The following is a 25767-nucleotide window of genomic DNA, read 5'->3' as shown; positions in this document are numbered from 1 at the left end:
TATCTCTTGCATGGCCCATTAAAAACAATAATAAAGGTATGATTATGTCTAGCCATTGATTATTTTTTATGTTTTCTCATCTTGCCGACTTTGAATCCGTTATGAAAGACAGTTAATTAACAGACATCATTTTATAACCTCTTTAATACTTCAGGCCTTCCGGATTTAATTTGCACATAATCATTGTTAATTGTTAATTGTTGTGAAAAGGCCGATCTAGGGTTGGGTGGAAATCCAAAAAAAAAATAAAAAAATCAAACAAGCATAATTTAATATAGAAGTTTCATCGTAACACGGAAACTATTACAACTTCCATAGATTGGAGGGTTGGGATCATCCTATGGAAATGATTTTTAGATCACAACGTATTTACGTTGTGGCCCAACAATTGGACGGTTTGGATCATCCTATAGTGTGGGCCGTACATGTTGAAAAATATTGAACCCACCCCATATAAAAACTCTACAAAAGGTTCAAAACCATGATCACAACAAATCCAGAAATAATTTGGGATTGAGCCCCTATCTCCAATGGTCAAAGCTTTGGTCTTCAACCTTAAGGTGGGAGGTTCTATTCCAGCTTATGCTCAGCCGAAAAAACAGTGGGGCCCACATTATATAGGTGATCCAAACCATTCATTTGTTGGTCCCTGATGTAGATAGGGTGTGCCCTAAAGTCTTCTTCATAGGATGATCCTAACCCTACTATCTGTCGAGGTTTAAAATGGACGGCATAGTATGTAAACCTCCACGGATCGAAGGGTTAGGATCATCCTATGGAGAACATTTTCTGGGCACACCCTATCTACGTTTCGACCAGAAAATAAATGGTTTGGATCACCCAAATAATGTGCACCATATAATTATGGAATCTGATCTGTAAATATTAAAGGAACCATAACAGTAATAAGCACAAATCAGATGCATACATGGCATGAGAAATCACTTTAGACACATGATCTATGGAGTTTTAATCCAGTAAAATAGGAAATAACAGAACAGCTCTATTCAAAAGAACGCTAAAATTCATCAATGATTAAATGATAGGATGAGTTGGTAATCCACCGAAAGTTGTGGTATGTCAAAATGTCAACTCCATGGCATACACAAGCTAGCCAGCACCCATAGTATCACGCCAGAGCTGTAGACATTGCATCTGTAAGAAATTAGCATCCTCTTCAATATCAATTAGAGACAAAATAAAAGTATCCGATTTTGGATTATTTCTTTCGACCCAACATATTAATATAGAGAATTTGACCACATTCTGAGGACCACCTGCACCACTAGATAATCAAATATGGCTCAATGTAACTGTATACTTGAGAATAATGAGATTTAACTTTCGACTAGATCTCTCATTAATCACATCTGCAACAACCAGTACTATTTAATTTGATCAAGGTGAAACAGAGTAACAGAAATATCACAATAGCCCTATTTCTTTGGAGCCAATATATTCATACATAGAATTGATCACATGAAGAGGACCACTGCACCACCAGATGACCAAAGCATTTCATTATAAAAAAAATTGGTTATATTCTCGAATGTCGAAGGATCTAAAAGACGGCAAATCATAAAGCATGAGTTCATAAGAAAAAAGGGATTTCAAAACTATTGATAAAAGATAACTAATAATTATATACTTAAAAATGAAAGTAGCTATGTTTTTCTACATCCTAGTCGTAGCAAGCAGTGACTCTTGCCTTGCTACCCATAAATCCCACGAACTATTGATCAAAGACATGAGGGTTGCCACTTTCAAGCAAAGGTTCTAGACTCAATATTATTTGTTGTACTTCTTCTACTTTGGCGTGTGTGTGTGTGGGGGGGGTCGATTTGAGAGGGATAAGTTAATTTAGGCATTACCGAAACTGGATACAAAACCAACTCTACAAGATCCGATCTTTTGATCTCCCTTTGTAGAGGGCATGACACACTTAGGCCTTGTTTGTTTTGGACTTTGAGAATTGATTTTGAGTCCAGAACAGTTTATTGGACTTAAAATTGTAATTGATTTTTAGTCCAATAATCAGATTTGGTCTCAAAATCAATTCTCTTAATCCAAAACAAACAGGGAGTTAATGGATTTGATATAGAAAAAAAAAACAATATGGCATCAAAGAGTCTTATCACTTTTCTTATTTAGGATATCATCCCATCCACTTCAGCTTGAAAATGTGGCAAGTTGCCTGGGGCTGGCCTGCTCTGTCTCATATTTAGATTGAAATTGGTCATGTTTGAATGGGTTGGCTTAATTTTCATGGACATTTACTTATTGAGCGAAATCAGCACTAGGACCTAATTCCAAAGCACCTTGAAAACAAAAGCGAATCCTTAAAAAAATGATTTGTAAGCAATAAAATAAGCATTTCCTATGCATCAACATCATGCAGACCAGCTATACCTAAATGTAAACAAAACAGGTGCAACCGTCAAGATTCTGACAAACATAATATCAAACACATAAGGGGTTGCTTTAAAGCTAAAATCTACTTCAAAATGGAATACCAAATTTCTTGTTACTTTAAACATCCTTTAATGGGGTAGAGAACTGGATGCATAATGCATAAGAACAATAAGAAATAAGAGAGAATGATAAAACAAGAATACTCTATATGATAAGGATTGCGGAATCCATGTCGTAGTAACTTGGAAACACAAATGAAATTAGATAAGAAAGGAAACGAAATGAAATTTACCTCATATTAAAACTGCAGTTATCACCGTCCAAAAAGAGGCTTGAGGCGTGACATGTCGCCTTCGTCCTCCCACTCCAACCCTTCAAACCATGCTTCTTGGCCACGAATCTTTTCAAGTTTAGGTGCGTTCTGGGGTCTTACCGGGAACCTCTTTAAATTTGGGCAATGGAATACCCAAATCGATTTCAAGGAAGGGAAATCTAGATGGCAGCAGAGACTTGTAAGCTTTGGGAGATCGAGTAACTCTATAGTCTCTAATCGAGGGAGCAGAGTCTCTTTATCCACCACACCCAATTCCTGCTCCTCTTCCTCTCCACTTATTATCACCTCTATTTCTCCACACCCTTCTACACGGAGGTATTCCAATTGTTGAAGGCAATGTGCAAGAACAGGGGAGAATAGACATCGCAAGCTAGGGCAGTAATCCACAGTCAAGCGGGTTAGGTTGTGGAATGTCCCAGTTGGTGGTATGGCCCCCTGCCATATACACGACAGTTTGGGCAGATTTCGTAATTCCATTTGTTTCAATGTAGAGAGAGGTGATGTAGTAATAGCAGCATGAATCTCTTCTCTCATCCCCTCTTCGTACTCAAATACCTCCTCTAACTCTGAGCACCTTTCTACTGTGAGTTTCTCCAAGCTTTGCAATCCTTCAAGCTGATCATATGATAGGATATTTTTTAATTTCCTACAACAACGAATGTTCAGCTCTATCAGGTTCCCAAAGAATCTAATAGGAAGCGGGCCGTGACAGATTTTCTCTAACTTCGCCATGCCAGAGAGGTCCAACCGTTGAAAGAGACGCCTTCATCATCCAGGAGGTGTACAATATTGGATTTGGAGACGCTCTTCAATTCAATTTCTTCGCTTCTTTCTAATAAGAGTTTAACCCACTTTGATAAAGGGTATGAAATTATGTTGATGGATGTACACTTGTCGTAGTCGCTAGTCGAGTACCCTTCGTCCCACACGCAGATGCGGAATTTCTTTAGTTTCTCCCAAGAGCCGGGGACTTCTAGAGACAAACAATTCACGTCTTTAATACGGATGTATAGAACGGTCAAGCGAGCCAAAGATGCCACCTCATCAAAGCTTGCTTTACTTCCATCACCGCTGCTGCCTCTTACCTCCCACTTATTGAAGCTATCTCCCATGTGCAATTCTTCTAATTTAGTCAACCTTGAAATGACATTTGGTGCCACCATTGTAAGATCACCACTCCCTGTCAAGTCCAAAACCTTCAGATTGGATAATTGCCCTATTTCTATTGGCAATTCTTTGATGTTAGTTCCCCTTACGCTAAGTACTTCAAGTTTCTCCAAACCTCCAAGTAGGGATATGCCATCTAAACGCCTGCACCCATCTAAGCATAGTGTCTTGAGGTTTTTTAAGTACGGTGGTGATGGGGGCAATGATGAAATCAAGGTATTGCTTAGATCCAAGACGACAAGGACTTTCATTCCTTCAATGAAATTATTTGGAATTTCTTCCCAACCATTCATTTGTTGTAGTAATAAGGTTGAGAGACGTGGGCAATTCGGCGGCTCAGGGAGCATACCAATTGAAGTTCCCATAAGTGAAAGCCTCTTGCATTCATCCAAATTCTCTGGCCACTCTGTCAGTTCCAGCCCCACTTTAACTAGAAACCCGTGCTCTTTTCTTGATGCGATCAGTATGGCCACATCTCTAACAACATCGTGCATTTTTACACAACCTACATAGTCACTGTCTAACAGCAAACAAGAATCCTTAAGTTTTTCAACCAAGGTATGTATTCTATCCCATGCTTCCTCAAAATTGTTGACATCCTTGAAAACCCTCTCCCCCGTCATGTATCTCATCAATACAACCACTTCAATGTCATGATCTTCGGGAAAGACACAACAAAACAAGAAGCACAACTTTGCTTCCTCACTTCCGATGTAGTTGTAACTCAGCTCGAGACGAGAGTACAGCTCTTTATCAACACCCTCTATGTTTCTTGCAGAAGACTGCTTTAATTCTCTCAATGCATTAGCCCAAATTGATAAGTCTTTGCCTTTTAGTGCCCTTGCAACCGTGACAATGGCTAAAGGCAAGCCCTTACATTCTTCAGCAACTTCCCTTGCCAAACTCTGCAATTCATCAGTTTCCACAACTTCTGCTTTCTCTTTGAATAGATTCCATGAATCTTGTTCAGATAAGACTTGGACTTCGATATTTTTCTGGCAATTCATCATGAAACATACATCTAATCTCCGTGTTGTCATTATAATTTGGCAGCCCTTTTGTGTACTTCCGGAGGGGATTCCGACCTTTGTTAAGTCCAATCTATCCCACAAATCGTCCAAGATTATGAGTACCTTCTTTTCTTGCTTTAATCTCTTCAACAGTAGGTCCGCCCGCACTTCTTCATTATTTTCTTCAAATTTCAAGCCTAATTTCTCAGCAAGTTCACCTTGGATCCTCTTCAAGTCTTGGTTTTGGGAAACAGTGACCTTTACAACCTCATCACACAGCTTTTCATCCTTAGCTTGCTTTCCCACCTGTTCCACTAGAGTCGTCTTGCCAACACCTCCCATCCCATATACCCCGATGATGTTGAGTCTCTCCTCTTTTATTGCCTTGATGACCAGCTTCTTAGCTGATTCTGTGGATTCAAAAGCCTCAAATTCTCCTGTTGGGTTAAAGCTTGGACAAGGGCGGGGAGTTGATACATGAGCGAAATCCCCACTTGCTAGTAGGCCATCAACGTCAACCATCTTCTTCGTTGCTTCTCTACCTAGAGAATAGCGCGAGCTGAAATTAGGACACCATCCCTTGAAACATCTCTTGTTCTCCTTCATCCCCTCTTCCAATCCCTCCGTGATTGCCTTAATGTCATCTACTTGTTGTAGCCATAACTGCACTACACCATTGATTTCTTCTCCATTCCTCTCAGCTGCGTTCACTAATCGTTGCACAACATCTCTCCTCAACCTTAGATTTTTAACTTTGAGTTGAAGTTTTTCAACACTCTTTTTATAGTGAACAAGATAATCAACACTGCGCTGAAGAGGACCATATAAAATCTTCGCCACTTCTAAGATGAATGTAGCTACATCAGCCATGATGTTGGGACAAAACAAGGGATCTCAAAGAGGAAAGTAAGAGTGGAAGGAATAGCAAGTAGATGAGAAGCTCAAGGAACTGAAGAAATGTCTGTGTAGCTATTAGTCTTTCTTCTTCTTGCAAGAGATCACTTTGAGAGGCAAAAAGAAAAAGTCTCAAAACCTATACTATCTCCACCATGCAATTTACAAAACATGATCATTATTGCATACTTTCTTTTTCGATTCTTTCAATTTATTCTTTTCTTTTTTGTGTCTACTATGGCAAAGTGGTCCCATCTTTGATTGATCGGAACCCTCCATCTAATAGGCCTTAATTTGGATCATGATTTCTTAAAGGCCTATCTAGGCTTTCCATTAATCACAATGGGGTCGCCCGATTTGTACAAGTTTCTAACTTAAGTTTTGACTTACTATCAAAACTTTTAGGAGTGGAGTTTTTATATGGTGTAAGCCCCTATAGTCAAGTATTTTTGAAAAATTACTGTACGGATTACACTCTAGTATAATCCAAACCGTCCATTTGATGTGCCAAAAAAATCATTTCCATAGGATGATCCTAGCCCTATGAACATTAGAGGAAATTCATATTATTGGAACCTCTATAAGTAGTTCTAGCCCTATGATCATCAGAGGAACTTCATATTATTGGAACCCCTACAGATAGGTTGGTTGGGATCATCCTATGGAAATGATTTTTTGCGCTCAATGTATTTACGTTGAGGCCCATATAAAGGACGGTTTGGATCATCCAATGGTGCAAGCCGTAAGGTACTTTAAAAAAAAAAATACTCAACTATATCATTTCTATTTTTTTGAAAAAAAAAATGGTATAAGCCCTTTTTTTCTACTAAAAAATGGGCGTAGAATTTGCTGTACGCCCGTGGAAGAAAGGAGTCTAGACAAATTTGTCACCATTTATTGAGCATCTTTTCCCATCTTTCTTTATTTCTTTTCTTTTCTTTTCTGGAAATGGACCCCCAAAACATTGATCAATAAATATCTTGTAACAGACTTACATATATGTTGCTTGCTTTAATCCCTGGTTGGCCATATATTTGATTTGGATAGTTGTTAATGGGTTTCCTCTGAAATTTAAGGGATTTCACCCAAAAATCTAGATATTGAATAATTACTTAATATTTTCCCTAAATTTCGGCTAAAATTCTATACGAGATAAAAATTTATTTTATTGTATTTCGTCGGATTTCGAATGAAATTTCGAGCGAAAATTAATCCGAAATTTCGGTTTCGGTGAAGGCCGAAACGCATTCCGAAACCAAAATTTGAAACCATGGGAAAAATTGCCAATGGGGAGACCAAAATACTTGAATTGCCAACGAGGGACACTCTTTTGAAAAATTATATAGGGGGTCAAAAACTGAATTTGCGGGAAAACCTTACCAAAATACCCCTAGGGGTTATCAAGTCTAAAATGGGGTTATCAAGTCTAAAAAAGGATTATTAAATTCATAGAGCTCTTGTTTAGACTTGATGTTGTCACCTTGTGGGGTAATTTTGATGTAGCCGCATACAGCTGAAGTGCGAAAATAAACCACAAGAATAAGAAATCGTAGTCCTACAATAGCAAAATAGAGAGAAAAAGAAGAAAACTCCAAGAGTAGATGTCTTCTCTCTTAATTCTTTAATTGATAATAAAAAACAAAAGTCTCATTACAGGTCTCATTCACCCTCTTTTATAGATTAAGAGGGATTATAAAAATGGAATCATACATGCAAAAAAGATATATCTAAAATCGGCACCTTCATATTAAAGGCAAACTAAAAAGTAAACTCAATCCTAAATGACCTTATTTAGTTATGCATCGAATGGACATATTCCTTATTTGGCATGGAAATAGAAATAAATCCGTCGTACAAAATGGAAATAAATCCATCTAAATGACATGTAGGAAAATGGAAGCAAATCAGCCCAATGATTTGGGCTGCATCAAATCTCTCTCTCTCTCTCTCTACTATTATTATAAATTTCTAACTTTAGTCACCATCTAGTCAGCATCCTCTTTTCCCATCTCTGTATTTCTTTTCCTGTCTTTTCTTTTCCTTCTTTTCTTTTCTTCTTGGGACATCAACCCAAAACATTGCTGTATCAGAAGTACATATATGTTGCTTGCTTTATTTTCTGGTTAGCCGTGTGTTTGATTTTGAAGGGTGTTACTTTTTCTTACTTTTGATTTTTCTTTACTATCTCCACTAGGCAGTCTGCAAACATGATCTTTGTTGTAGACTTTCTTTTTTGGCACTTTTCTTTTTTTTTTTTTTTTTTTTAACACCCTTTAAAGGAGGTCACAAGTGATCGAGGTGCTCCCATCTTTGATTGATCGGAACCCTCCATCTAATAGACCTTAATTTTCTTAAAAGGCCTATCTAGGCTTTCAATTTATCACAACGGGGTCGCTCAATTTGTACAAGTTTCTTAGGTTTTGCCTTGTTCTCAATTTTTATGAGTGGAGTTTTTATATGGTGTAAGCCCCTATAGTCTAGTATTTTCAAAAAGTAGTGTACTACACTCTATGGTGATCCAAACCATCCATTTGATGGGCTACAATGTAAATAGAGTGTGCCAAAAAAATCATTTTCATAGGATGATCCTAGCCATATGATTAATATAGGAACTTCATAATATGGGAATCTCTATAGATCGGAGGGTTGGGATCATCCTATGGTAATGATTTTTGAGGCACAATGTATTTACGTTGTGGCCCATCAAATGGACGGTCTGGATCATCCTATGGTGCAAGCCGTTCAATTCTTTTTTGTAAAATACTGTCCTATACGGGCTTACACCATACCATTTCTATTATTTTGTAGTTTTTATATGGTGTAAGCCCCCATTTTATAATGAATCACTAGTACGGAGAAATCTTAAATGATGCTCTTTTCTCCTCATCCTTGATCAAGAAGCACAGATCAAGCACCCATTAGCCAATCCTCCTTGTCTCCGTTGATTCTTTGAATGTAAAATAGGCATAGAATAAAACATAAGCCCATTTGTTTATACTTAAAAGTAGGCGTAAAATTTGTTTTACTTAAGCCCATGGAAAAGATGGAGTCTAGATAAAAATGGTGATGCTACGGTCTTGAGTTGGAACCAGCCTAATGTATGGGACTAGGTGGGACCCAGCTTGGTGTGGAATGGACCCAGCTTGGTGCGGGATGTCGCCTTGTGGGGTTCTCTCTCTCTCTCTCTCTCTCTACTATTATTCTAGCTTTAGTCACCATCTATTGAGCATCCGCTTTTCCCATCTTTTCTTTTCTTTTTTGGGAAATGGACCCAAAACATTGCTGAATAAGTACCTTGTATCAGATTTACATATATGTTGCTTGCTTTAATTCCAGGTCGGCCATGTATTTGATTTGGATGTGTGTTATGGGTTTCCATCATTTTTTTTTTACTTTTGATATTTCTTTACTATCTCTACGTGGCAATTTACAAACTTGTTATTGTTGCTGACTTTCTTTTTTTAACTCCCTCATTTTATTGTTTTCTTTTTTTTGTCCACCCTTTGAAGGAATTCACAACTGATCGATGTGTGTCTACTATGGCAAAGTGGTTCCATCTTTGATTGATCGGAACCCTCCATCTAATTATAGGCCTTAATTTGGATCTCATATGGCCAATAAATCATGATTTATTAAAGGCCTAACTAGGCTTTTGATTTATCAGGGTCTCTAGATTTGTACAATTTTCTAACTTAGTTTATGCCTCATTCTTTCTCAATTTTTACGGGGTAGTGATAAATCGATCCCCATATATCTTAAATCAACCCCTTTTAACCTAAACGTTAGGGCGTGTGAATAAAGTTTTCATCTGCCGTTAAACACCGTACAAGTCTACAACTCACAAGCCCTAACGTTTTCCGTTAAAATGGGTCGATTTAAGATATATGGGGGTCAATTTATCACTCCCCTTTTTAGGAGTGCTTCTATTGTTTTGTCCTTTTCTTTTACTAGTGAGAAACCCCTGCGATGCCCGAGGCCACAAAGAAGACAAAAAAAAATGTAGATCAAAATTCAAAGAAATAAAATCTTAATAAATGATTAGTGAGATCTTTCCGCATAGATAGAATTTGGTGATCATTTACTTTGGAGCTTAGGCCTTGTCTTCCTTTTGCATTGGCCCTGCATATTTAGGTCTGCGAGATGGTATTTGATGGGACATAAATACGGTGGGACCCTTGAATCTCACCATGTGTCGCCCATGCAGCGGAGGAATCTAATCATGATTAGGAAAGACATTAATACACGATAAGACCACGTGATTCTGTCACGCGTCACCTACCCGCGTCCAAAAGCTCCATCATCACAATTATGGGCAAGATTACACAACAAAACCACTCGCGCTGTCGAACCAGGAGGGGAGCCCAATCCAACGAAAGAAGGTTTTCTCTCTGAAATGATAAGAAAGTCCACGTGGCGCCCCTTAAAGAAGATTTGCATGCGAGATCAAAGTATAAATACACCATTAAGTCCATAAGAAGAAAAGCGGAAGAAAAAAGGAGATCGGAGGAAAAGAAGAGGGGACTAGATCCCACCGTATCCCCCCTCAAGGCGAGCCGAAGGAATGAAGCTACCCTAAAAAAATGAGGCCCATCCCCACCCACCCTTTTCTCTTCCTCCGCCCCGCCCACCCAGTTACCAGAGAAAGAACCCGCATATTGGTCTTGGGAAACCTGATTATACCTCAGTCATTTCCTGCTGTTCATTATATTGTTGGTCCAAAATCTGACTTGGGTGTCGAAGTGGTCGTCCAGGACCACCCCGGACCTCCCTGACCCCTCTGTTTGTGATTGCAGACCCCAGCGGAGGCTCTCTATCCACCACACGATCGCAGACCAGGATTCTGGCTCCATCAGTATTATATTAGGGTTGTAGTTATGCCTGGACAAAAATTGTTTAACAATATCATTCTATAGTTAAGGGCAGTATCAACTACATCTTGCCAAGCTGTTTGAAGTGATTTATGACATTTGGTTTTTACTTGGTTACATAAGCTTTCCCAAACACTTCAAGTCCAATTATTCATAAGAAATTGTTAAGTCGTATAAGTCAGAATTTTGTTTCTTGCATCCACAAACACGTGTGCTTGAGCATGCTTCTATCACATCAACCGGTAAGATATTTCCCCACATGAAGTACCTGTCTGTACAAAAATTCTCTGGTATTAGAATGACGATGTGGACAACAACATTATTTACACTTTTTCCTGTGTGATCTTTGTCGATCAGTTTATTGGCTAAATCATGCAACTCTAACGTCTAATAATGTGCATTATCGATTGTTTAATGTTGTTCCATTGTTACCCGGTGGTCACAGGTTCGAGTCACGGAAACAGCCTCTCCACAAAGCAGGGATAAGGCTGCGTACATCTAGCCCTCCCAAGACCCAGCAATGGCGGGAGCCTCGTGCATTGGTTCCTTTTATCGATTGAAAGAAGGACAATCATCAAACTCCTCTAACAAACCTCCACTATATTCTTTCAGTAGAAAAAAGACAAATAAATAAGGGAAACAAATTTAAAGGGAGAGTATATTTTCACCCCCTCTGCAGTACGCATTCACCCCCCCTTATAACGTGAACAGTGGGCAACTTTTACACTTTTTGACGTCAAATCACGTTAAAAGGGGACCGAATGCGTAGTGCAGGGGGAGGGGTTGAAAATATCATCGCCCAATTTAAAATGGAATCTTCAGACCTGCCAAACCTAAATTTCAAACTAACTTACATATTTAGGACTCCACTAACAAAAGTCTACTTTTTTCCTACATTCATTAGGAAGAACAGTTACCATATAGCATGAACCAACTACTGTCAAGTTGATTGGGGTGAGAATCGTCGTGGCTCATTCTATTTATTGCATTTTCCATTAGTATACAAATGGGAAAAATTAAGGAAAATTAATTATCATAAGAAGTATCAAAACACAAAATCTCTAAAAACTTATAGTATGCTAATAGAAAATTTTGAGGAAAATTGATTACAAATTTCAATGATCAAATCTTGAGCATATCTAGAAAAATTTGAGGAAAATTGAGTACAAATTCCCGTGATCAAACCTTGAGCATATCAATAAACTCAGATCGGGTCGAAGATATTTCTGACGAATATTATCACAAGACCGATCATCCAAAGATCTTTAGGAGATCGAAGCATCTCTCAGATCGACGATCCTCGTTGTTCTAAGGCCAATTGAAGTGTTTTCAGTGTGAAAACCGAATGGGTTTTCAGTGTGAGCACACAAGGTGTTTCCAGTATGAACACCCAAAGTGCTTCTAGTTTGAACACTCATGGTGTTTCCAATATGAACGCCCAAAGTGTTCCAGTGGAAAAACATAAAGTGTTTCAAGTGTGAAAGAATGAAATAAGAAAACTAGTTCCAATGCGAACAACCAAAGTTAGATAAGACTTGTGTGTGTGTGTGTGTGTGTGTGTGTGTGTGTGTGTGTGTGTGTGTGTGTGAAAGCTGAAAAATGTCTCTTTTTATTTGTAGACTATTTATTAAGTATGATTTGTATGTGTGAAAGCTGAAAAATATCTCTTTGTGTCTGTAGGCTATTTATCATCTTAAGGAGGTTCCACCTTTATAAAAGGGACTACATATCTCAATGAACGGCATTCCACTTTGAGTTAAAATTCCTTGTCTGAAGAAGTGTTCTCTACTTTTATCTTCTTTGCTTTGAAGGAAGAAACTACAAGCTTCCATGCTGTAGCTTCTCTACTTCAGTTTTTCAATCTTGTTTTATGCAAGAGTATCCTCCAAGAAGCAGTCACTTCTCCGCTTCAACATCGTTCCACCACCCCTTTAGCCCATCTCACCTCCTCAACTGTCCATCCATTCTCTTCCCTTTAGTTTTCTTTCCCTTTCCTATCCATCTCCATTTAATTCACTTTATCCTCACCCTTAGCTTTTGCTACGCTCCCGCTCCCACCCATTCATCATCAACTTTTCATCTCACCAACTCTAGAATTTCTTTGACCATCTCTTCCACCTTTTCTCACTAGCGCATACATAATACTTGAACTTTGAGGAACTATTAAAAATTAGGTTCTAGCTTATTCTCAATTTTAAGGAAGTGGAGTTTTTATATGGTGTATGCCCCTATAATCTAATATTTTTCAAAATGTACTGCACTGCTTACAACCATTTGATGGGCTACAATGCTACAATGTAAATAGGGTGTACCCAAAAAATCATTTCCATAGGATGATCCTAGCCCTATGATCATTAGAGGAACTTCATATTATGGGAATCTCTATAGATTGGAGGGTTGGGATCATCCCACGGAAATGATTTTTGGGGCACAACGTATTTACGCTGTGGCCCGTCAAATGGACGGTCTGGATCATCCTATGGTGCAAGCCGTACAATTCTTTTTTGAAAAATATTGGACTATACAGGCTTACACCATAGCATTTCTATTATTTTGGGGTTTTTATATGGTGTAAGGCCCCATTTTAGAATGAATCACTGGTTTGGAGAAATCTTAAATGATGTTCTTTTCTCCTCAACCTTGATCAAGAAGCACAGATCAAGCACCCATTGGCCATTCACAGAGAGATGGGTTCACTGGGTAACCCATTTTTTTCTACTTGTTTTACTTGAGTCCATGGAAGAAGTGGAGTCTAGATAAAAATGGTGATGCCACGGTCCTGATTTGGAGCCAGCCTAGGCATGGGACTAGGTGGGGCGCCACGTGCTAATAAGACAAAATGCTTGCTTTAATTCCTAGTCCGCCATGCATTTGATTTGGATGTGTTACGTTAAACACCGTACAAGTTTACAACTCACAAGCCCTAACGCTTTCCGTTAAAAGGGGTTGATTTAAGATATATTGGGGTCGATTTATCACGCCCATTTTTAGGAGTGCTTCTATTGTTTTGTCCATCTCTTCCCATCTATCTCCCGTCATTGATTCCAGCTTCCTAGCTTTCTCAAGCAATGCCTCGTACTACTGTCTTTGTCCTAACAGTACATGAACTTTCAACTTCAAAAGTTTATGGTTTTCCAGAAGGAGTGCAACTCGGGCTGGGTTGGGTCAGGCTTCGGGTCAAGGATTGTCCGCATTAACCCAACCCGGATGGTCAACCCTAACCTAACCCGCCTCTAAATCTCTCACCCTTCACCTGATCCATCTAGCTCGTTTTTTTTCAACTCAGGTTGGGTTCGGGTTAGCCAAGGCAAAAACAGAAAACTTACAAAAAAAACACATAAGCCTAAGATTTTGAAAATCAAGATAAAAGTTGAGGACAAAAGTTGGGTTGAAGTCGGGAGGGGTTACCCAAGGCCTCGACCCTAACCCAACCCGAAATTAAATCGGGTTTTGCTTTTCCCAGCCCAACCCGAGCCAAAATCTGGTTTAGCCTAGTAAAAAATCAGAGAGGCAAAATCCTTAGGGGCTGTTTGGATACGCGGATTATAGAATCCAGGTTTTTAGTTTGAAAGCAGTGTAAAAGAGGGTTCATGATCAAGCTGTTGTATGCTGTCATAACAATGTTTCCTGGATTTTAAGTGAGAAATTCGGGTTTTAAAAATCTCTCTCGAATCCCAAGATTTCTAAAACCTGAAAATATGAGAGGATCAGCTACTCTCTTGCTAATGGAAAGAAGGGTTAGAAGTCAAAAACGACGGCCGGTCCGCTTCTTCTCTTGTATCTTGGCTACAATTTTGAAAAAAAATCCCGGATTCTAAAATCCGTGTATCCAAACAGCCCCTTAAAATCTATGAAGTCCCATTGGAGTTGCTGAATCTGACGAAGCAGAAATAAAGGTCTTCAAGAAAGTCTTAAACATCCTTATTGCAAGTAAAGATGATGAAAAGGATTCGGGGGTTATGGGACGTAAGTAACTCTACAGGTCCATGGAGATTCGCTAACATGATCGATTGCATTCGTGATATAAGGGGAATCACATGGTTGCTGCCCATATACATACGTTGAATGGCCTTGGCGCAACGGTAAGGTTGCTCCATTTGTGACATGGGGGTCATGGGTTCGAGTCATGGAAAGAAGGGATAAGGCTGCGTACATCTAGCCCTCCCCAGACCCCGCAATGGCGGGAGCCTCGTGCACTGGGCCATCCTTTTTTTATATCAGTTGAATGGCCAATGTAGTTGCTGCCGAGTTTGCAAAATCTAGAACTGATGCGAGGGCCTTGTTATCTCTAAATTCCTTTCTCTTCCAAGTATTGATTTTTTATTTTGGTTTGCTAGGCAGTGATAGATCGACCCCCCATATATCTTAGATCGACCCCTTTTAACCTAAACATTAGGGTGTGTGAATAAAGTTTTCATCTGCCGTTACGTTAAACGGGTCGATTTAAGATATATTGGGGTCGATTTATCGCTCCCCTTTTTAAGAGTGCTTCTATTGTTTTGTCCCTCGTACTATTGTCTTTGTCCTACCAACAAGACATGAACTTTCAACTTCAAAAGTTTATGGTTTTCAGGTCTAGGGTGCAACTCGGGCTGGGTTGTGTCAGGCTTCGGGTCAAGGATTGTCCACCTTAACCCAACCCGGATGGTCAACCCTAACCTAACCCGCCTCTAAATCTCTCACCCTTAACCTGATCCATCTAGCTCGTTTTTTTCAACTCAGGTTGGGTTTGGGTTAGCCAAGGCAAAAACAGAAAACATACAACAAAAAACATAAGCCTAAGATTTTGAAAATCAAGATAAAAGTTGAAGACAAAAGCTGGGTTGAAGTCGGGATGGGTTACCCAAGGCCTCGACCCTAACCCAATCCGAAATTATTTCGGGTTTGGCTTTTCCCAACCCAACAGCTTAGTAAAAAATCGCAGAGGCAAAATCCATAAAGTAAAGTCTCTTTGGAGTTGCGGAATCTGACGAAGCAGAAATAAAGGTTTTCAAGAAAGGCTTAAACATCCTTATTGTAAGTAAAGATGATGAAAAGGATTCGGAGGTTATAGTTCCATGGGACTTAAGTAACTCTACAGGTCCATGGAGATTCGCTAACATGATCGATTGCATTCGTGATATCAAGGGGAATCACATCAATTTGGCCCACATATATATATATATATATATATATATATATATATATATATATATATATATATATATATATATATATATATATATATATATATATATATATCAGTTGAATGGCCTTGGCGCAACAACGGTAAGGTTGCTCCCTTGTGTCCTGGGGGTCACAGGATTCGAGTCACAGAAAGTAAGGGTAAGGCTGCGTACATCTAGCCCTCCCCAGACCCCGCAATGGCGGGAGCCTCGTGCACTGGGCTGCCCTTTTTTTTTAGGAACAATTACCAATGGGGGGCAAAAATTAGGCGGAATTATCAACAGGACCCAGGCTTTTCTGAAATTATCAACGAGGGACAAAAGAGGTCTTGTTAGTAAAAGCTGGACAAAAACGCCCTTTTCTTAAGCAACAAGTTTTGCTTTTCCACTTTTCCCTCTTCTCTCTTCTTTCCCTCTTTTTTTTTCCATTTTTAACTTTGTTTTTTTTACGCTACCAGCCATCTTCTTCAATGTTTAGTCACCATTAGAGGCGGGAAAGCTCGAAAACTTGAAACGTGAGTTCATTCCCATCTATCTCTCTATATCTAGGTTTTGTTTTTCATTTGTTTTAGGATTTCACATTTCTCCGTCTCCCTTTCAATGGCGGATAAGGAAGATGAATTGTTGAGTAGAAAGAAAAAAAAAAGGTGAAAATGAACGAGTGAAAAAAACAGGAAGTAAAAATGTGTTGATAAGGGACTTGATAAGCCCATTCAAAAATTGCTAACCCCATTTTGATACTGGATAACCCCAATCCAAGAGACATGAAAACCCCTTCCAAAACTCCAGTACTCTCAAGCCAATTTTAAGGGACTTGATAAGCCCTTTCGTAAATTGATAACCCCATTTTGATACTAGATGACCCAAATCCCAAAGAATTGAAAACCCCCTTCCTAAACTCCAGTACCTCGGCCAATTTTCAGGGACTTGATAAGCCAATTCGTAAATTGGTAATCCCATTTTGATACTAGATAACCCCAATCCCAAAGACTTGAAAACCCCCTTCCAAAACTCCAGTACCCTCGGCCAATTTTCAGGGACTTGATAAGCCCATTCGGAAATTGGTAACCCCGTTTTTTATACTAGATAACCCCAATCCAAGAGACTTGAAAACCTCTTTCCAAAACTCCAACACCTAGGCCAATTTTCAAGGACTTGATAGTCCCATTCGGAAATTGGTAACCCCATTTTTATACTAGATAACCACTTCCAAAACTCCAGTACCCTATGCCAATTTTCAGGCACTTGATAATCCCATTCGGAAATTGGTAACCCTACTTTTGAGAGCTACTAATCCCCTTCCAGAGAGTTGATAAACCCCTTCTGCTACAAAACCAACTGCCTATAGCAACTTTTCTAATAGCATTACAATTCTGCTCATGATAGAAAAAACAAAATAAATGGATGTTGTTTTCATTAAATATGCTTCACGTATTACATCATAATTTGTGTATTACCAAAAAATTTAAGTGTATCAAAAAATGTGTAGCCATCCATTCATGTATTACATCAAAATTTTCTTATAAAACCACTTGTCTTCCAAAAAGTGAGTGAAGACATCCATGCAATATCTCCATAACACACCCTAAAATACAAACCGTTTAAACCCTAAGCAAGATAAATCAGAAACAGAGGAATGAAAAATAGTGCAAAACCCTAAAAAAAAAAAAAACAAAACTTAGATACAGAGAGATAGATGGTAAGAACTCAACATTCAAGTTTTCAAGACTTGCCAGCAACAATGGTGGCTGACCAAGGAGGAAGATGACTAGTAGGGTAAATAAATCGAAAAGTGAAAATGGAAAAGTAAAAGAAGAAGGAAGAAGGAAAAAACAAGATGAAAAAGTGTTGTAAATGCCAAAGGGCATTTTCGTCCAGCTTTTACTGACAAGACCTTTTTTGTCCCTTGTTGATAATTTCTGAAAAGCATGGCCCTGTTGATAATTCCGCCTAATTTTTGTTGCTCATTGGTAATTGTTCCTTTTTTTTTATATCCATTGAATGGCCAATGTAGTTGCTGCCGAGTTTGCAAAATCTAGAACTGATGTGACGGCCTTGTTATCTATAATATCCTTTCTCTTCAAGTATTGCTTTTTTATTTTGCTTTTGCTAGGGCTATCTTAGCCCCTTGTATTTTTTCTTTGGACCTTAGTTCTGTTTTTAAATAACCATTTTCGAATAAAAAAAAAAAAAAAACAAGGGGTCTGCAAAGTCTCCATTTCAATTATAAAAGAGCATTTTGGCTATTTATAAACAATGGTATTAAAGAGAAAAACAACAGAAAACAGGGTGGATAGCTATAAAAAAAAATGGCGGTGGAAATATCACATCCTTTATTATTAGTATTATTATTATTATTTCCCAAAGATGATGACTGAAACCAGCTCTTCTTTTCTTCTTTTTTTTTTTTTTTGAATGGCAAATATATTTTCATTAAAACAACAGAGACCGAGGAGGTCCCTGAGAAAAATATGCCTTTTTCTTTGTAGGTAGTTAAGCTGGGATTGAACATACATTCAATGTTGAGGAACAAAGCCTCCCCAAATTGAGCTACAGGCACAAACCCATAAACTTCTAAAACTACAATTGCATGAATTTTCTAAGATGGATACTATGAAAACACAAGTCTATATTTATTTGTGGTCACATTCTGTTCCTTTTGGCAACAATGATTTTGCCATGGGGAATCTCTCATTTCTGCCCAAATACACAAGCCAAGCTTGGCTCCATTCATTCAAATGGTCATGTAAGAAAAATACCTCATGCTCCATACTTGGGTGCCTTCCATAACTTGAATGCAACCTCATGCAAAAACCGATCCGCAAGAATAGCCAGATTTGCCCCACGCTGCAAGGTATAACAAAACACAGAAATGCCATTACCAAAACAGGAATGGCTAGCTCAAGAGAAGAAAGAAGAAATTGGTAACACATTTAGAGAAGGGACTCAGATATTTTATACCACGATCAGAGTAAAGCCAAGAGCTATAACCAAAATATAAGAAATGTCCTCAGTTTACCATTCAAAAAAAAAATGTCCTCAGTTTTGATGGAAATGCTATTCAGGGAAGAATTAATGATTTTCTAGCTGTAAGATGATGTGACAGTTCTAGCAAGGCTCGACTAAACTGCATCTTTCATGTAGTAATGAGGGAATCCTTTGACATTTCTTTTGTGGACTTGTATAGGTTGTAAGATAGATTTTGCAGCGTTGAAGTAGCCTTTACTGACAAAAATATGAGAACACTATAAAACTATCATATGCATTTTTTAAATCGAAAATTTAAGATTGAGGACTCTCTTTAGCTGATCGCATACAAAATGTCAAGTATACATAAGAGCAACTATTATGTAAGGGAGTAACGGTCATTCAGGCAAGGTCGGTTGGTTCTGCAAGTTAGTCACAGTCCACTTGTTCTATAAGTCCGTCAACTTGTAGAAATAGAACAGTTCAAGCTGTAAGTTCAGTAACTCAGCTTCCCACGCTTGGTTTCAATTCAAGTTGGTCGTCGAGCCCATGAGATAGGCCGCGTGGAAAAATAGTCCATTCTCATCTTTATAAGCTCTGATTTCCATATACACATGCCCCAGTGCGCACTCAATACCCTCACAGGGAGTCAGCGTAGTAGAAGTACGGGTACCTGCCTCACACTATCACAAGTATCTCAATTAGAATCGTGGAAGTACATAAATAATGTGGACAAAAATCGGCATAGGAGTGAGGGCTTCACTTTATCTTAGGATGGGAGTACTTTACTCATATAATTCAGTAGGGAAACACGAGTTTAGGTTGTTCTTGGTGTGGTGTAGTGAATTTAGGGAATATACATGTGAGGAATATGCATGGTAGTAGTGTGTGGGAAGCATGCAGTAAGATAGGTAAGGGTAGTGATGTAATTACTGGATGTAGTGAGGTTGTTGTAGTGGGGATGAAGAATCGGTAGGCACAAATGGGCGGCCACACATGCCAAAGTGAGACATGTGTCAACGAATGGAAGTCTGGGACCACCCTATTATAACCAACTTCCCTACACTACTGACACATGGCAGGAGGGCCACTTGAGGTATGAGGGGGACCACACCCATTGGTTGTCTCTTGGGCTGCCATTTGGACTGCCACATCAGCAAGGGGACCACTTGCTTCTAGCTGGCCATGTGACTAGAAGCTTCCTCTTCCTCTATACATAGAGGAGAAGGGAGTGAGTTTTACTTGATTTTAAATGGGATCTATCAATAGTAACATGAACAGTTAATTTTAGGTTTAGTTGTTTTCAATTTAGAGTGGCCCTTGTTTTTTTCTAAGTACGGGTCTTTAAGCCTAAAAATGGATTTGTTAAATGCTTTTAAACGGTTGAGAAAAAAAGAAGTGATGGCTAGGATTCTGTAAGAAGGGATAGGTTTATTTATAGTCTTGCATATAGTTTCTTGAGAGAATTTTCTTTATTATCATTCTTCTCGATTTTTTTTTTGTTGCAAATCAACATCTCTGTGAGAATTCCAAGTAATACAGACAGCACTACAAATCCCTCATTACTTCTAGGTTGACAAAAAAAGTCATGCAGAAAATCTCTCAAAACTTAATCCATGGCTAGACTTCTTGGATCGAAGGGATAAGGAGCCGTAGAGCTGATCGTGTCAGTCGTACGGATTGTCTCTTATTCTTTTGCCAAACCTCCAAGAAAAAACCCTAGCCTTCTTTGGATAAAGAATAAGAAGAGGAACTTCATATCAGCATCAGGTTCAATGCTATGATACCATGAAGTTTGAATTAAGGAGATGGAAAAGAGATGAGAGGAGGAGAGAAACGAAGGGGCATAAATTGAACAATGGTTATGTTCCATTGTGGGGTATTCCCTTGTGGGTTCTGTTCCATTGGGGGGGAGGATGGGGAATTACTTTGTTTATTAACTTAATTCAAAAAGGAGAGAAACGAAGGGGTATAAATTGAACAGTGGCTATGATCCATTGTGGGGTATTCCCTTGTGGGTTCTGTTCCAGATGTGTGTGTGTGGGTGCGTGGGGAGGGGGGGAGGCATTACCTCGTTTATTAACTTAATTCAAAAACTATAAATTATAAGCATACCCCTGATTTAAGATATATTTACAAAACTGAAATAAAAACACGAAAGGAATATCTATCAATGCTAGGTGCATTGATGATATCTAAGAGACTATTAGGGTACGAGAGATTTTTTTTCTCTCGCATCCCAAGGAGTTCTAATGATCTAGCCCATAGGTTAGCCAAATCATGAGTCTTCAAGCCTTAGATAAATTCAGCACCGCCCTTACAGACTTGCCCAATGATGTGCAATTAAAAAGGGTGGCCCAGTGCATGAGGCTCCTGCCATTGTGGGATCTGGGGAGGGCTAGATGTACACAGCCTCACCCCTGCTTTGCAGAGAGGCTGTTTCCGTGACTCGAACCCGTGACCACCAAGTCACAATGGAGCAACCTTACCGTTGCGCCAAGGCTCACCCTCTAATGATGTGCAATTGTATCTATAATTTTCCTTAATATACATTATGTTATCTTCGTCAAAAAAAAAAAAAAAAACAGCTTCCAAAAGTAATAATTTTCTCAAATTACTTTAATACATGAAACCATTCTGATAAATTTTGATGTACAAAATTTGTTTAAAATGGAACTCGGGAAGTTTTTGTGAAAAGAAGTCAGAAGCCTATTGAAGCTGATACTGGTTCAGATGTATCAGTCAATAGGAAATTTATATGGGTGGCCGTGAAAACACGTGAAGTCCAAAAAAGTAGGTACGGCCCACTCCATATGATGATCCAAACCGTTCATCTGTTTGGGCACAACATCAATAGGTTGGGCCCCAAAAATCATTTCCATAGGATGATCCCAGCCCTCCAATCTGTAGAAGATTCCATAAATGATTTTTGGGGCACTCCATATTAAGATCAGTTCAGATCAGAGGGTTAGGATCATCCTATGGAAATTATTTTTGGGGCACAACCTATTTACGTTGTGCCCAAACAGATGAACGGTTTAGATCATCATATGGAGTGGGCCGTACCTACTTTTTTGGACATCAAGTGTTTTCACGGCCACCCATCATATAAATTCTCCAGTCAATAATCACCATCATAATCAAACAATTTCCATTAAGATCACAAATTTAACATAAGTGTGGAGAACTTTATACCACCCACTGTTGTGAGGTAAATGTAAAAGCATTTTAATTTTGAGTGCAATTGTTAATAATAAATTTTGACAACAACCAAGTCCACATTCTTTAGGGCAAAAAAGTATAAATTGGGCAAGATGATTGACCAAATGCCCAGAACACTAAATACAATAAACTGAGGGATGTACCATTCATACATAATAATAAAAATAAAATAAACTGAGGGATGTGGCACGGTTTGATTCATTAATGCATACCTCATCAAACTCTTTAAATGAAAATGCCATTGCCATATCCTTGCGAGTTACAGCCTCCTGCCATTGTGCAACTAGCATGGGATGGTGATGTCTGCTGAGCATATGTTAGCTGGAAGTACAATATAAGTTGCAACCACAAAAATCAGGAGACAGGTTTACCTTCAGCGTACCTAATATTATGTAATAATTTCCCTTCTTTCATTGCGTAACTTTGATGAGGGCAAAGCACAGAAAGATCAGAATTTATCCCCTTTTGGGAGATCAAAATTGAAGAACTGTGATCTTCATTCTCAGGAACAGCCCCATAGCTCATCACAAGCGATAAATGTAAACGGGAAGCGATCGGTGAACCAGGTTGGGCAATTTGCATTATTGCACCAACCAACGTGTTTACCCATTCAATGCCAGTGTTATTGACTCTGTCTTTAAGGGATGTTGCCTTCTCACCAGCTCCTATGTGCACAAACACTAAATCAAAGTCACTTTTTTCTAATATCTCATCTCCTTGAAACCCTAGCGATCTCAGTAATTCACAGGCTGTAGAAAAAGGATCAGGAACTTCTCGTGGGTCATTGTAGGAATGATTGTTCTTAATCAACTGATCAAAATCTAAGATACTGAAACCAAGATTTCTTCCAAAATTTTCAACGCCGGCACAAGTTGTGAAAATAGCTGCTCTCAGTCCCATGAACCTAAAGTTCAATAAGGAACAAAAAGGTTTCATACATAGTCAACAAAATGATATTGATGTATTTTATTAATTGCATCACAATTAACAGCAATTTTACCTCTCTGATATGGTCGGCACCAATAAATCTTTCCGGGAGTCTATATTGGCATGTTCTCCTTTCTGAAAGACCGTGGAAGATTTGATTTATGTCATGAAGTCATGCTTCCGTGAAGATGTAGTCATATATGAATCTTACCACTTTGTTATAAGCATCATATGCATCCAGTAGTTGTGCAAATTCTCTAACCACTCTCTCGTCCTCGCTTTCTGAAATTTGGATTAAATTCAAAAATATGGTGCAAGCTATAAGAAAATTTGAATATCCTGTCAAACTAGTCAGTAAGGTAAACAGGGAGATAACCATCAACAAACAGAAAGTAGAAACCCCTTTTGGATTTAAATCAATGGATCTGAGAAAAGGAAAACAGATGGCCACACTCCCTCATTCCAGCTTCAGAGATTTTATACGGTGTGTGGACGTGAAGTCCAGTATTTTAAAAAAAGGTACTGTGAGGCCCTCTTCATAGGACGATCCAAACTATTCATTGCTGAACCACAACGTAAATAGGTTGTACTACTTAATTAAATTTAGGGAGTACTCTTCGAGTCCATTAATATTGTTAGTCATCACAAGTCCAGTCTATTGCACATGCTCCCACCCTCATCGGATAATTTTAAACTTTTGATCAATTATGATATGAAAAAGATGCCCTAAAAATCTCTTTGGCCCATTCATTTTTGCATTCCTCAATCTTACAAATGAGATCCTCGTTCAGTATCAGTCATGGAAGTGACCCACTTCGGATCCGATCCACGTATGTCTTGGTCACGGTCCATTCAAATTCCTTATCCTTTTCAGAATGTGCTTTGGATATAGTCTAGGTCATGATCCATTTCCATCCGGACTGTCCAAAATTCGAGAAAGAGAGGAGGATTGTCCTTGAAAGGAGGAAATGAAATGTTGTCGGTGGTTACCATTTATATATATGGCCCTATCATAGATAGGGTGTGTACCAAAAATCAGCTCCATAGGATCATCCTAACCCCTCCATTTGTGGAGGACAAAAATGGGCAGATTTGTGGACAAATAATGTCTGTCCATTCTTGATTCTTATCAATTTCTGCATTGGCTAAATTTTATGGCATGTTACTTCTTTTCCGCACCAGCATTGTTTTCGTTTTCCTATTAGCTGGCTTGGATTTGATTTATGTTATGAAGTCATGCTTCATGAAGATGTAGTCATATATGAATCTTACCACTTTGTTATAAGCATCATTTTCGTGGAAGATTTGATTTATGTCATTGAATCTTACCACTTTGTTTATAGCATCATTTTCGTGGAAGATTGGTCAGCATGAGTCCAGCCCATTTGATGCCAATAGTCCTTGGTGAGGAGCACGAACCTCAGCGTGAGCAGCACGGACAAAATTTAAAACTTTATGTTTCTTCAATAAAAAAAAAGACTTCGCAATTGGGTTTTCTCATATAAAGTTTCTTCTGATGTTTCAGGCATGATTTTAGAAAAAAATTATACGGAAAGTTCAGCTTCAATTTAATACTTCAAAAAAATCAAATTTTGATCACTCTATGGCCTACACAAAATCGATTGAATCAGACCCACTAAGCCAATCTTATTGTAGAACGCTGCACTGAAGAGCAAATCCCTTGACATAAAACAAAATGCACTCCCCCAAAAAATTAAAAAATCAAACCAATCCAGCAAAAAAAAAAAAAATCAACTTTCACCAAGAAAAATACCCATGCGAATAAATTCCCCATCAGGGAATAAAACCCATGAAATGGCAATAAACTAGACAATTACATATGCTACATTTCCCAGTTTGTTGCCAATTTAGGGTTTCTACTTCCTAATATTCTCTTGAACGGATTTATCACAAACCCTTGAAGCACAAAACTTTCAAGGTAACATATCTGGATAAATAATAATCATCAGAGCATTGTTTTAATAAATATACCTTGAGGAGGAGATTCTCTTAGGGATAAGAAACCACATGAAGATTGAGAGGCGAATGAATGGAGATTTGAATGTGAAGGAGAGATGAGAGGTACAAACCCATCTCCGTATATTATCAAAGCTCGGCTTGGCTTATCAGCCATTGCTCTACTCTCTTCTCTCTTCTGAAAGTAAAGCGGAGGAGAAATAGCAGTGATTGATTTTCGCACTCCCTCGTTTCAATAATGACACTTCTCTTTTGACCGCTTTGTTATATTGAGGGAGATGCTGAAAAGCAAAATGGACACTTTTACCGCTTGTGACAAACAAACTTGATCGGGTCCGTTGATCCAACTGGAGAATATATGCCTTTCCCATTGCCTTTTGGCTCCGTCTTGATCAAATGATCCGAGTCCTTGATCTTAATTGACTAGTTTAGGGTTTCTAATAGTGAAGCTAAACTTTAGATAACCAAAACCCAATTACATAATCAAATGAATTTTTTGATTTATGATCAAGAGAAGTTGATATTTTAGGAAAATAAACATATAGCTTATTTTGATCTTTGCTTAAGAGGGAATTATTGTTGAAAAAAAGTGGGTCCTCATAATTTCATATCAAGACATTTCTAGGGGTGTCGATGGATCTGAACAGTTCGATGGACCATCCGAATCCGAACTTAAATGGACATGATCTAGAGAAACTATCAGGATCCATGGACAAATTTACGATCCTTACCATAGGATCCAAAAATTTTCAGATCGGATCTATGATGAGACAATAAAAAATCCGGATTTATTTACGAAAAATCCCTTCCATTTTATATAACGT

The 25767-nt window shown here is 38.5% G+C and overlaps 2 protein-coding genes across 3 annotated transcripts; both read right to left on the bottom strand.

The window, feature by feature from the left end:
- Positions 1-906: 906 nt before the first annotated feature.
- LOC143864853 (putative disease resistance protein At4g27220) lies at positions 907-5908 on the bottom strand. Of its 2 annotated transcripts, none has more exons than XM_077375715.1 (2): positions 2705-5908; positions 907-1155 (listed from the first exon to the last, which is right to left on the bottom strand). In XM_077375715.1, the coding sequence occupies exon 1, from the start codon at positions 5791-5793 to the stop codon at positions 3466-3468; it is 2328 nt and encodes a 775-aa protein (XP_077231830.1). In that variant the 5' UTR covers positions 5794-5908; the 3' UTR covers positions 907-1155; positions 2705-3465. The 2 variants fall into 2 exon arrangements, with proteins under 2 accessions (XP_077231830.1, XP_077231829.1); XM_077375714.1 differs by having other exon boundaries at positions 907-1140.
- A 12546-nt stretch (positions 5909-18454) lies between these two features.
- Positions 18455-25168, bottom strand: LOC143864822 (uncharacterized). Its single transcript, XM_077375670.1, has 6 exons — positions 24959-25168; positions 23178-23248; positions 23040-23101; positions 22422-22943; positions 22252-22342; positions 18455-18697 (listed from the first exon to the last, which is right to left on the bottom strand). The coding sequence occupies exons 1-6, from the start codon at positions 25098-25100 to the stop codon at positions 18611-18613; spliced, it is 975 nt and encodes a 324-aa protein (XP_077231785.1). The 5' UTR covers positions 25101-25168; the 3' UTR covers positions 18455-18610.
- Positions 25169-25767: the final 599 nt, after the last annotated feature.

Source organism: Tasmannia lanceolata, unplaced genomic scaffold (genome assembly GCF_043159265.1).
Source record: "Tasmannia lanceolata isolate RefF3 unplaced genomic scaffold, GAP_Taslan_0.1 ptg000054l, whole genome shotgun sequence".
Taxonomy (NCBI): Eukaryota; Viridiplantae; Streptophyta; class Magnoliopsida; order Canellales; family Winteraceae; genus Tasmannia; species Tasmannia lanceolata.
The sequence above is the reverse complement of the archived record's forward strand: the minus strand, read 5'-3'. Positions and strand labels throughout refer to the sequence as shown.

Excerpts from the sequence above, each read along its gene's own strand:
- LOC143864853 (XM_077375715.1), bottom strand. The coding sequence starts at position 5,793 with ATGGCTGATGTAGCTACATTCATCTTAGAAGTGGCGAAGATTTTATAT.
- LOC143864822 (XM_077375670.1), bottom strand. The coding sequence starts at position 25,100 with ATGGCTGATAAGCCAAGCCGAGCTTTGATAATATACGGAGATGGGTTT. Across the intron at positions 23,102-23,177 it reads ATGATGCTTATAACAAAGTG|AAAGGAGAACATGCCAATAT; the intron begins GTAAGATTCATA and ends ACGGTCTTTCAG. Across the intron at positions 18,698-22,251 it reads CATTTAAAGAGTTTGATGAG|CGTGGGGCAAATCTGGCTAT; the intron begins GTATGCATTAAT and ends TATACCTTGCAG.